The sequence below is a fragment of the Eretmochelys imbricata genome, chromosome 17 (assembly GCF_965152235.1).
Source record: "Eretmochelys imbricata isolate rEreImb1 chromosome 17, rEreImb1.hap1, whole genome shotgun sequence".
Taxonomy (NCBI): Eukaryota; Metazoa; Chordata; order Testudines; family Cheloniidae; genus Eretmochelys; species Eretmochelys imbricata.
In genome coordinates, this window is record NC_135588.1 from 3,174,551 (window position 1) to 3,186,699 (window position 12,149).

The window sequence follows — 12,149 nt, forward strand, 5'->3', positions numbered from 1 at the left end:
GTACTCCAAGTGCAAGGCACATTTCTTTGACCTTGCCTTCTCTGACATAAACACATGGCAACAGGTATATTTATATTAAATAAAAAATAAGACACACCCTGCCAAAACAAGACACTCCACGGCACATTTCTCCTCCTGGGGAGAGGATGAGAGAACAAAGAACTCATGACAGATGTTAGTCACATTGCTTAATCCACTGCTGGAAGGTGCTCAGGTACTACAGTGAGGAGCATGGTATAAAATGCTGAATAGAGCAGAATACCTCTCATTCTCCTACTCTGTTTCAACAGTGAGCGAGTGAGGCCTCTTCCTCTCCTTGATTGGCCATTTATCTAACGGTAACATTTCCTGATGAATTTGTCTATGCTTGCTTGTTTCACAGAGGCATACTGCTTACAGTAATGCAAACCTGCTCAGCAAAGGAGTCGACAAACTCACAGACCTTCCAGACCTTCCCCTTGCAGGTAAATCACAGTAAATGCACAAAGAATATAAGAGGCTCCTTTTTGCCTCCCCTCCATCAGCACAGCTCTTCTCTGTCCTTCCCCACGCCACTGGGCCATCTTCCACTTGGTATGTGCAACAAAATGAAATAGACAAGATCTTCAAAATGTCTGAACATTTGAAAGATCTTATCAAGTTCACTTAGCTGTTTCACTCCCATGTGGATTATAGCCTATGGGGGAAAATGGTATGTCATGCCAACACAAACCTGCCCTCTTCACCCCAAAACATCTCTGGCACCTTCATAATCCAGCCAGTGAAACTGGAGATAATTGCATTTTGTGAAGCATGTAAGGATTTGGGAGAAATCCAGAGCATGCCCTTTGGAGGTTGGTTGGTTTGTTTGTTTAAAAATAGGTTTCAGATCCAGATGCAGCTATTTAAAGAGCAATCACATCTGGGCTCTAAACAGAATCAATTTCCACAGTTCTCAGGAGATGCAATTGTTATTTCGTGCTCTTGTTTTTGTTCTCCTGTCACTTAATATTCTTTTCCACCAGTATTTACTTTTGATTCCTTCACTAGAGCCCCTTGTCTTGATTGTCTACTCCTGACTGGAGGTGTTGCGGCAGGATCTGTAGCAATAGCCATAGATTAATAGATTTTTAAGGATAGAAGGGACCATTATGACCATCTAGTCCAACATCGCTGTGATACTGAAATGTTCTTTGAGGAGTGGAAACCTGATTTCTGCCCTTTCACTGGTAAGCTGATTTTCTGCAATAGTACTCAGTTAGCTCTAGGAGTGTGTCTACACAGCAACTAGATACCTGCAGCTGGCCCGTGCCAGCCGACTTGGGCTTATGGGGCTCGGGCTGCAGGGCTGTTTCATTGCTGTGTGGACTTGGAGTCTGAGCTCTGGAGCCCTGCCACGTCACAGGGTCCAACAGCTCTGGCTCTAGCCTGAGCCCAGAAGTCTGCACAGCCGTGTTCCATCTAATTTTTCCCATCCAGGTGCAGAATTAATTTTGTTATGTGCACCAATATGGAAGTGATGTGTCATACATCACCTCCATATATCACCTCCATATTGGTGCACACAACAAAATTCATGTGGCGGGGCGGGGGTGGGGCCAAGGGCTTCAGAGTGTGGGAGGGAGCTCAGGGCTGGGGCAGAGGGCTGGGGTGCCAGGGGTGGGTGGGGTGAGGGCTCGGGCTGAAGGTGCAGGCTCTGGGGTGGGGCCGGGGATGAGGGGTTTCAGGTGCAGGCTGCAGCGGGGAGAGAGAACTCTCCCCAGCTCCCTCTCCCCGCAGCAGCTCCAGGGCTGGGGCTGCGGGATAGATGCCTCTACCCCAGCCACAGCAGGTCCAGGCTGGGGCTGGGGGAGGGGCGCCTCTCCCCCGACCATGGCAGGTCCAGGGCTGGGTTGGGGTCAGGGGAGGGGCACGTCTCCTCCGGCCGCAGCAGGTCCAGGCTGGGTTGGGGCCAGGGGAGGGGTGCCTCTCTCACGGTCACAGCAGGTCCAGGTCTGGGCCAGGGGCTGCAGCAGGGCGTGCTGGGGCTGGTTTGGGTCCAGGGATGGGGGAGAGGAATCTTTCCCCGCAGCAACCCTGAGCGCCTGTGTGGCTCTTAATAGGCTACTGTGTGGCTGCACAGTTTAGAGGGAACTAAGCTGCCCAGTGATGAATCAGCTCCACAGCCTGAGACCCACAAGCCTGAGTCGGCTGCCACAGGCCAGCCACAGGTGTCTAGTTGTTGTGTAGACCTACCCACAGAGAGAAACTAGAGCCCTGTCTTCATTTTCAGACTCTTCAAATACCCAGTTAAGATTCCACATTCACAATTCAAAGATGTACAAATACTGTAGCTGAACAACAAGGCTGGTTACAAGGAATATGGCAGCACAAGTTAACTTCAGAGCTCTGTTCTTCCTGCTGGTTTCTCCTGCCATGCAGTGGACTAGAGGGCAGAAGATACAATACCAATGGAAGGAACCGATTTTTCCTTAAAGTTACATCAACTGTGTTTCATTTTCTAGAAAATGTCTTGCCTGGGGGGTTTACCTGCTGCTCATCATTACAGAAGTTCACTTTAACCTCAACCAGTTATACTAAAACTAAACACCAGTCCTTGAAAGTAAATGCATTCCCCTTCCATAGCTAGCCACTGTATTTTATAAACTGGTGGTTGCTCCTTTAAAATGTCCATTTGAGCTGAAATTTCTTGAGTGGGGCAGTTGACAGCTGACCACTCCCAAAGCACCCAAAAGCCATTGCTTCCCTCCTCAAAGCCAGAAAGCCCTGGGGGAAGGTGACTGCTGGCACCCTGCAGGACAGATGATTTACTCTCTGAGCCATCTCCAAGCCAGTGGCATCAAATGAGAGCTGAGCTGTCATGAGAATACAGCAGGAGCTGGACGGGCAGAAGGAGAGAACACATGGAATTCATGATGGGAACCTGACCAAAGACGCAACAGCAGCTTTATGTAATGTGTTGCCTTCAAACAACAAAGGTAACACCTCCAGGCTGCAGTGTCATGAGAAGAGGAATCTGCTGGGAGCTTGCTCAGTATAGGTCAGAGGATTTCAGGCACAGCTAGTGCATGCTGAAATGCTGCTTCTAAAAACACTCAGCTCGGTGTGGATGAGAGGGGTCTCTCGGCAACTTCAGTGTGAACTCTTGCCAAGGTTACACTGTCAGTGACTTGGCCTGTCGTGCCTGGGGTTGCTATGAGCTGAGGTGATGATGCACACTGTACTACAGCCACCACTGATGTACACCCAAGGGGCCCGTCTTTTATACGCTTTGGCAACGCTTGTATAGCTTGTTGTGCCAGGAAAAGGTTTGAGCTGAGCTGAGGTTTTGCCATGCTTAGGCACAACAGGATGAGCCTCAGCTTTAACTCTCAGTGTGGCTTTCTTTCCTATGACCTCATTTAAACATTAGTGTTTGTATTGCCTGTTAGTTCTCAGATCCTGGCCACTCTGCTGATGCAACTCAGCATTCTCTAGCCACTGTGTCGCAGAACACTTGAGAATGAGTCAAGTAGAACCCAAAGAGGAAAGGAACATTTTAAGATGAGACTGAAAGATCACAAAAGTAATTCTCAGGGTGAGACTGGGCAATACTCAACCACTTGAGTGACTCCCCAACCATGCAGAGTGGGACATAGTAGAGAGAAAGCAGAGAGAGTAGTGGTGGAGGAAATGGACATGTGGTAATGCGGGTGGCTGGAGTGAATGTTGGCCCCTTCTTCAAAAGCTCGGTGTTCTTGGTGCTGTACTTCAAACACTCCCTTCCCTCTGACTCCTATTTCTGTTGATCTTCTCCCAGCAAGGCACAGGGCTTGTCCACACAAACTGATCAACTATCGTGGAAGAAGCTATTCTGCTATAGCTATGACCAACTGACTCCCTGTGTGAACGCTCTATCCCAGAATAAAGTTTGCTTTGCTGTTACGGTAAAGCTATGCCAGTCAATTGCCCCATGTACACAGTTCCTTACTGGAGAGGCTTATAGCTTTCTTCTGTGTAAAAGACCCATTACCTTAATTGAGGAGATAAATACTTTGGTTGCAAAGTGGGAGACCGCAAGTGTAAATCGCCAGTAACGATCCACCTCACTCCTGCCCTGGCAGATATTTATCAGGGGAACTGTTTACTGTAACAGCAAAAGATTAGGCTCTGGACTCCATGCTGTTTGTCTAGCTTTGCTAATGAGCTTTGATAGAGTAATAGGAGTTTCAAGACCTCCGCAGAGCAAGGATTAATGACTTGCATCATTATTTCCCATTTTCAATGAGAAAATGTAAAGTCTTTCCCTCTGAATCTCTACAACCCCAACTGATAGGCTGCCCCCTACTGACCCAGCACCTGAAACCCCTCCTCCCCCCTTGCAAGCTGTCCTTTGACCAATGACTTGGGGGCATTGGAATACCTGACTGGCTGTGGTTCTGTTTCTGGAAGTTCCATCCTCAGGAGGTGGAAATTCCAGAAGTACAATGCAGCGCAACAAATGGGGTCTTGTTTCTGCCTCTTGGGGCACCCAGTGGGCCTGGGGAATTGGTTTCAGTTAGTCTGAAGTTGAGGGGAGAATGAGTGGACACTGTACAGTTGTTAATTTATTAATAAATATGGGTAGAAGGGACAAGAGACAGGGAAAGCAGTTATGCTGAACCCAGATCATCCATCTCTAAAGCTAGATTTAAGCTCTCTGTGAATTTAGTGCTGGTAAGTTAGTCTCACTTTGTACACAGAAGAGGTACAGTACAGCAGCCATTGTGTAAGCTTTCCCTGTACTGCTCCCCAGTACAACGTGCCTCATGCTTGATGTCTAGAGAGAGAGGAGTCAGTCTTTGTGCCCCATTTAAGCTTTTGCCTCTCTGCAGAGACTGTCACCATGGAGTTGCATTAGTGCTCTCTGCTGTGATGTGATGTTAGCCTTTGTGATATGGACACTTGTCTGCAAGTAACTTGCCAAATTCATTTCAGGCAGGATGCCAGCCATTGGGTAGTTACTAGTGGGTGTTGCTGCCACCCTGGGCTGGATTTGAACCAGCAGCCTAGAGGCGAAAGGCTTGTCTCATTTCCAGTCCTGTTAATGGCAGGTTAACAAAAAGAGTCTGACAGTGAGCTGGTCCCTTCAGTCGTCTAGTGACCATGTCTAGGGATCAACTTTTGAACCTTTAAGATGGTAGATTTTGGTATTTCCCTTCATTCACCTGAGGCCCCCGCTCCCCAGCGGGACTATCAATCACAGGAAGCCAAGCAGCGTGTACTGTTGAAATCATCAAAGTCCTTGCTTGTTACAGTCACCTCTAGTCTGTTCAAGGTTTCCTAACCCCATGTCCGTTTAATGAACAACGGAGTATGTTTGTTTAGAATCAAAGCAACAAGCTACATATTGTTGTGTGCTGCTTGGTAGGGCAGTGATTAATCAGATTCCTCAGGCCCAGAGACTGATGGCTTTTTCTGTTCCCACAGACCTTCTAAAAGGGAGGAGTGAGGACCTGAAACCAGACCATTACCTCCGCAAGAGCCCTTCCCTGGAGTCTCTGAGCAAACCCCCCTCAATGGCCTTCAGCAGCAGGATGTTGACCTCCAGCCCAAGCAGCCTGAGACCCCCCAGCAAACTCAGGTACCAACTCAGTGAAAAATGCAGACCACTGGCCTGAGCCACCATTTTAGTTGGCAAACTGATGGCTGTTTAATTCAGTGGTTCCCAGTCTCTGTGGAGCTCCCATACAGGAAGTGGGTAGGGATGACAAACTGAGGACTAGCAGTGATGTTCATTGTTAAGGAACAGGAGTCCCCAGGGGCACTCACCGTTATATACCAGTATTGGTACAAGCACCAGTCAGTGGTCAGGCACTATTGTTGTGGTGCAGCTTTGGTTGTAGCTATAAATAAAATCTAACGAGAGAGTTTGAGATATGAGAGGAAACCAAAGTATTAATTCTGGCCCATATTGTACATCTGCACTGGAAAAATGCATACATTTTTCTGCAAGTGCTATTAATAGTGGAAGCTTTTAGGGCAGACAAGTGCAGGTGTTTTGACCCTGCTCTGTGCCTTTGTCTTGTCGGTAGTACAGTTTCCACGGTAGCTAGCACCAGTGCAGAAAAATGCCTGCAGATTTTCCCATTTTAATTAAGACTTTTATTCTGCAGTGGTATTCTCCAGTTGGGAATAGCGTGACCAGATGTCCCCATTTTTGTCCACTGAATGCATCCGATGAAGTGAGCTGTAGCTCACGAAAGCTTATGCTCAAATAAATGTGTTAGTCTCTAAGGTGCCACAAGTCCTCCTTTTCTTTTTGCGAATACAGACTAACTTGGCTGCTACTCTGAAACCTGATTTTGTAGGGACAGTTCCAGTTTTTGGGTCGTTTTCTTTTATAGGCTCCTATTACCCCCCCACCTCCCTGTCCCGATTTTTCACATTTGCTGTCTGGTCACCCTAGTTGGGAATGAGCTTGCTGCTCCAGAATAATTAGGTAACTTCTATCCATGGTTTACGCTAAAGCCCCAGTTTTAGAGGTGCATTGATAGAGGTTTATTGAAAATTTGCCTTTTGATGTCTGAAGAGGGAGGTGAAAAGGGAGTGAAGGATGATGATTGCAGCTGTAGGAAAAAGTAGATCAAAGATATGCATTCCTTTAGATATGTTTTACTGAGTGCTTCCCAAATACATTTTTATCATAGGCTTTGTTTCCATTTGTATCCAGTGATCCCAAACTAATTTGTGTCTCAGAGCTAAACACATATTACAGCTGCCTGAAAAGATATTCCATATAAGTTGTTTGCATTCTCCCACTGAGAATGTATTGTGCTACCCTGGTTTATCATGTGCATGTAATGTCAAAAGTGAAAGAGAGGAGCTGGTTAAATCAAATTTACTTCCTTCTCCTTCCCCAATTAGCGTGGAGAGAAAGGACCCATTAGCAGCCCTGGCCCGAGAGTATGGTGGTTCCAAGAGGAATGCACTGCTGAAGTGGTGTCAGAAGAAGACTGAAGGTTACCTGGTAAGAAGACACATGCGTTTAATTTTTCATTGGCTTGTGCTGTGAGCAGCTGTCATTTCAAGGAAATGTGTGTATTGCAATCTGCAGATTTTTCTCTGTTGTCTCCTCTCACTGGGTGTTTTCCATCCACCTTCTTATCGAAAGCTCTCTCTAACCCTCAAGTCCCCAAAGTTACCTTTGGGTTAAGTGACTCGGTTTACTTCCCATCATATGCTGAAGTATTTGCTTCATCCAAATGTCACTGAAGGTCAGCAGTAGAGGGTATGTGAGCTGCAGCTTTAAGCTGAGGGCATATGTCTCAAATGCCATCTTAATGTCTTTTCCTTGGATTTCCTCTCTGAGCTCTCAGAAGATGCCACTTCTTATGACCGTTCTGTGAAACCAAAAAGACATTGCCCGGGGTGGCCTTGATCAAGAGGGTCCTGCTGTTTCCCTGATGGCCCCAGTAATTTTCCTCTTGACTGGTCAGCAAAAGCTCAGTAGCACTGGAGGAATTGTTGCTATGTCATATTATAATTGGCTTTATGCCCAACAGTCCTGTTATTGGCTCAAACAAATGTAGAGAGAATGGACTTGAAAGCTTTGATCCTGATACTTACGTGTTTTTGAGGGAGCTGGATAAAAGGCTGATAATGGAATGAATCCCAAAGGACTGCTGTCTTTCCCTTGAGTGTTGTGTAGAGTGCAGTGTAGTACTAACTGTACAGCAGCGGAGAGCTAATTTTGAATGAAACACAGCTTCTGCAGCGATTGTCCAGGTAGCTGCCAACTCTGCGTTTCTAAAACGTCTTCTATAAAGACCGTGTGAACAGAAAGCTTCGATTGGATGGCCAAGGTTCTGTCCATGCAGGTTCCCGGGTATAGTCACACGGGTCTAGAGCCATCACCTTATTGTTGAAATGTTCCATGTCCATGAATCATCTTGCAAATGCTGTTTGTACTGGTAATGCGAGGCTCTTTCTGATGAGACCTTACAAGCTGAAGGCCTGTCTGATCTGGCTGGATACCATGGCAATGTTGTGATACAGAAGTAGGGATTTGCCCTCCTGTCTTACCCAGAATTTCCCCTCTTCCTATTCTGTGCAGTATGCTGTGCTCAGGTTGGCTGCTGCCCTTCATTTATTGGGTGGCTGCAGGTCATTGTCTATGTGTGTCGCCTATGAAGCACTTTGGGATGAAAGGTGCTATAGAAATGTAAGATGTTTTAAATTACCCTGAATTCCATGTAGTTTAGGACTATTTAAAAAGGTAAATGAGATGACCTGGGTAATTTAGGCTTGTCTATCGGACATCAATTCCAGGCAAGATAATAAAGAAGCTGATACAGGACTTGATTAATAAAGAATTAAAGGAGGATAATATAATTAATGCCAATCAACATGGGTTTATAGAAAATAGTTCGTGTCAAACTAACTTGATATCTGTTTTTGATGAGATTCTAAAATTGGTTGATAAAGGTAACAGTGTTGATATGATTTACTTGGACTTTGGTAAGGTGGTTGACTTGATATTGAACAACATTTTGATTAAAAAAACTAGAATGAAATAAAATTAGCATGGCACACATTAAATAGATTAAAATCTGGTTAACTGATAATTACTCAAAATGTAATTGTAAACAGAGAATCATCAGCAAGTGGGTGTGCTTCTAGTGGGGCCCTCAGGAATTAGTTCTTGACCCTATGCTATTTAACATTTTATCAATGACCTGGAAGAAAATATAAAATCATCACTGATAAAGTTTACAGATGACACAGAAATTGAGGGAGTGTTAAATAACAAAGAGGACAAGTCACTGATAGAGAGTGATTTGGATTGCTTGGTAAGCTGGGCACAGGTAAGCAATATGCATTTTAATACAGCTAAACGTAAATATATTCATCTAGGAACAAAGAAAGTAGGCCATACTTTACAGGTTGGAGTACTCTATGCTGGGAAGCAGTGACTCTGACAAAGATGTGGGGGTTGTGGTGGGAACATGAGCTCCCCGTTTGACACTGTGCCCAAAAGGGCTAATGTGATCCTGGGATGCATAAACAAGGGAATCTCAAGTAGGAGTAGAGGGGTTATTTTACCTCTGTATTTGGCACTGATACAATAGCTCCTGGAATACCTTCTCCAGTTCTGATGTCAAAAATTGGAGAGTGTTCAGAGAAGAGCCATAAGAATGATTATAAAGCATTGGAAGCTGTGCCTTATAGTGAGAGATTCAAGGAACTAAATCTGCTTACCTTAACAAAGAGAAGATTAAGAAGCAATTTGATCACAGTCAATAAGTACCTACATGAGGAATAAATATTTGATAATGGGCTTCAGTCTATCAGGCAAAGGTATAACATGATCCAGTGCGTGGAAGCTGAAGCTAGCCAAATTCAGACTAGAAACAAGACATCAGTTTTTAATACTGAAGGTAACTAACCATTGGAACAATTTCTCCATCACTGGCCATTTTTAAATCAAGATCAGCTGTTTTTTTTTCTTAAAGATCTGCTCTAGGAGTTATTTTGGGTAAGTTTTCTGGCCTGTGTTGTACAGGAGATCAGACTAGATTATCACAGTGGTCTCTTCTGGCCTTGAAATCTGTGAACCTGTGGTTACGTCTACACTGCATACTACTGGAGGTGATGTGTAGGATATGTGTAACTACATGCCACAGTGAAAAGCGAGCTGCATCCACACTGCAGTGTGTAGCTACACACATCAGCGAAAGGCTCTGGTTGGGGGACGCATCAGGGAAAGGCTCTGGCAGCAGGGGGAGCTTCCGGAGCCTTTCTCTGCTGCCTCCCTCTCTGCCGGAGCCTTTCACTGTGGCAGGGAGCTGCTGGAGCTTTTCCCTGCTGCCTCCCCAATGCCAGAGACTTTCGCCATGGCAGGGAAAGGCTCCGGCAGTGGAGAGGCAGCAGAATGCTGCACTGCTAAAAATAGTTATGTAGACAAGGGAGGCACTACGTGGGTATTTAGAGACCCGTGTAGGGTACGCACCCACAGGATTCAAGCCTGTCTTTACCCTTCTTGCCTAAGCAGTGCCTCACCATCTACACAGCTATTTATAACTGTGTTGGGGGGCATGCAGCTTAGGTACTCTACATGCCACTGTAAGGAGCGTGCAGTGTAGACGTACCCTGCTAAACTATTCTACCCACTGTCATTTTGTAATCACTGTATAAATTGTGGCACATTCTAATTCCTTATCACATTCTTTGTCTCTGCCATTACAGAAAGAAATTCGAGCATGGAATACCTGGGTTTAGGTGGGATGTTACCTTCCATAAACTAGGGAACTTCATCATATGTTGCAACATATCTCGTCTTATGTGACACTTGGAGTTGTGTGTAAAACCCAAGCTAATGCTTGTACTGAAAGAAAATTAGGATAGACTTGTCACTTCTGTGCAAGTGAGAGCAAGCCCAAGGAATTGACTGGCTGAGCAGAGAATGCCATGTTTACCTCCATGCTTCCTGTGTCATTACCAGCATTTGTTTCCAATATTTGAGAATTATGCAGTGAAGGCATTAAAGTTTAGCAGCTGGTTCTGACCTATTGCTATTGTATCATTGCTCTTAATGTTTCAGAAGTGGGGCGTGATGACAAAGCTTCATCCCAAGCAAGAGCTCTTGGGTAGCAGTGGTTTGTGTTTGACAGAGACAAACCAGGGCTTTGGCTGTGCTTCTAGCTGAACTTTTGGGCTGTAGTAGGCATTTAGAACAAGACGAATTGTTGCCTGTATACTGTGTGTGTGAGATACTCTACTCTGTAATGTTGACATTTTTCTTTCATAAGAATAATATTGTTTGTTACTTAGGATAGAAGACAAAAGAATTTATTGCCAAATAATCCATGCCCTGGAGCAAAACTTTCATAAACAACAAAACACATATTTTTAAATAAACAATTTTTTTTCTCTCCACAACTAGCTCCTTTATGAAACTTTAGCTGCCGGAGCCAGCACCTTAGAAGAAGAAAGACAGTAGCTTTTCCCTTTGAAACAAATTGATTTGGAGACCGTTTTGTTGTTGTCTGGTAGTGCTGGCTCATTCACCAGGCTACTTACATTAACTGATTCATCCTCCCATTAGCTACTTATGTTAATCGTTCGCCCATTCTCCTTGTGAAATAGATATGTTATTACTGCTCTCATTTTGCATAGGGCCAAACTGAAGCAGAAGGACTGAGTGATTGGCCTAAGGATGTGTGTCCAGAGTGGTAGAGCCAGGATTAGAATTCAGGTCTTCCAAGTTTCTGGTCCTCGCCTCAATCCAATATGCCATGCTGCCTTCTCATAAAGCTGTATGTTCTGTGCAGGACTGTAAATATAGCTGTACTCCATTGCCCTCTGGCCTTCTGAAAATCTCTAGGTCTCAAAGTTTGACTTTTCCATCCAGTCCTTTGCAAATGCTATATGAAGTAGAAGCTGGGGTTGGAAAAGACCTGTTAGGTCAACAAGCCCATCCCTCTCAGCCAATGCAGGATTGTTCCCTATAGTGTTGTCCAATCTTTAAATGTCCCATTAAATGGGCTTTCACAATTTCTCTTGAGAGACTCTTCCCAATTTGTTGGAACTCGTTTACCCCATCATCATCTTCATCATTGCAAATCAAGCACTTGATCGATCTCTAGCAAAGTGCTTAAGGTAGGGGTCCGGTTGTATATTCAGTCTATGTTAATCACTAACAATGTTGTCATGCCACCAAAGCTTTTGATGCCCATGTGATCGACAGTCATTTGTTGGTCTTCCATTCTAATGATATGTCCTTACCAAGAAAGTTGCTGAAACTGAACCAGCGCTGATGGAGGTGATTGTTCAATTCCTGACGTTGTCTTGTCACTTATTATGGAGCAGCTGATGAAGACTACGAGAATCAAAAATGTCAATCTGGTGCCCTTCAGCCTTCCTCAATGCCCACGTTTCACTTCCATACTACACAATTGGTGTAGACGTGATGTCACAGCTTCCCCACAGAGGCTGCTGAAGAGTCCAAAACACAGCAGTAGCTGCCAATACTCTTTCGGGTATCATTCAGCACTGTTTGTGACACTTCCCAAATTGAAGCTCGCTGCTAGAAGCTTTCCCAGATTGTCAGCCAATATTTTCTTTTCCTTAATGTCATCCTGTTACTCCTACATCGGACTAATGCTGGTGCTTTTAGTGGCACTAATATGCCTTTGCCAGTGTATGGATCA

At 45.0% G+C, this 12,149-nt stretch overlaps 1 protein-coding gene across 1 annotated transcript in view; it reads left to right on the plus strand.

Moving 5' to 3' along the window:
* The window catches only part of SPECC1 (sperm antigen with calponin homology and coiled-coil domains 1), a 106,641-nt gene that overhangs the window by 60,219 nt on the left and 34,273 nt on the right, over positions 1–12,149 (plus strand). Inside the window, exons 8-10 of the mRNA XM_077836737.1 lie at positions 383–464; positions 5,428–5,581; positions 6,865–6,967. Of these exons, the coding sequence (XP_077692863.1) occupies positions 383–464; positions 5,428–5,581; positions 6,865–6,967 (339 nt within the window). The remainder of the gene's footprint in view (positions 1–382; positions 465–5,427; positions 5,582–6,864; positions 6,968–12,149) is intronic.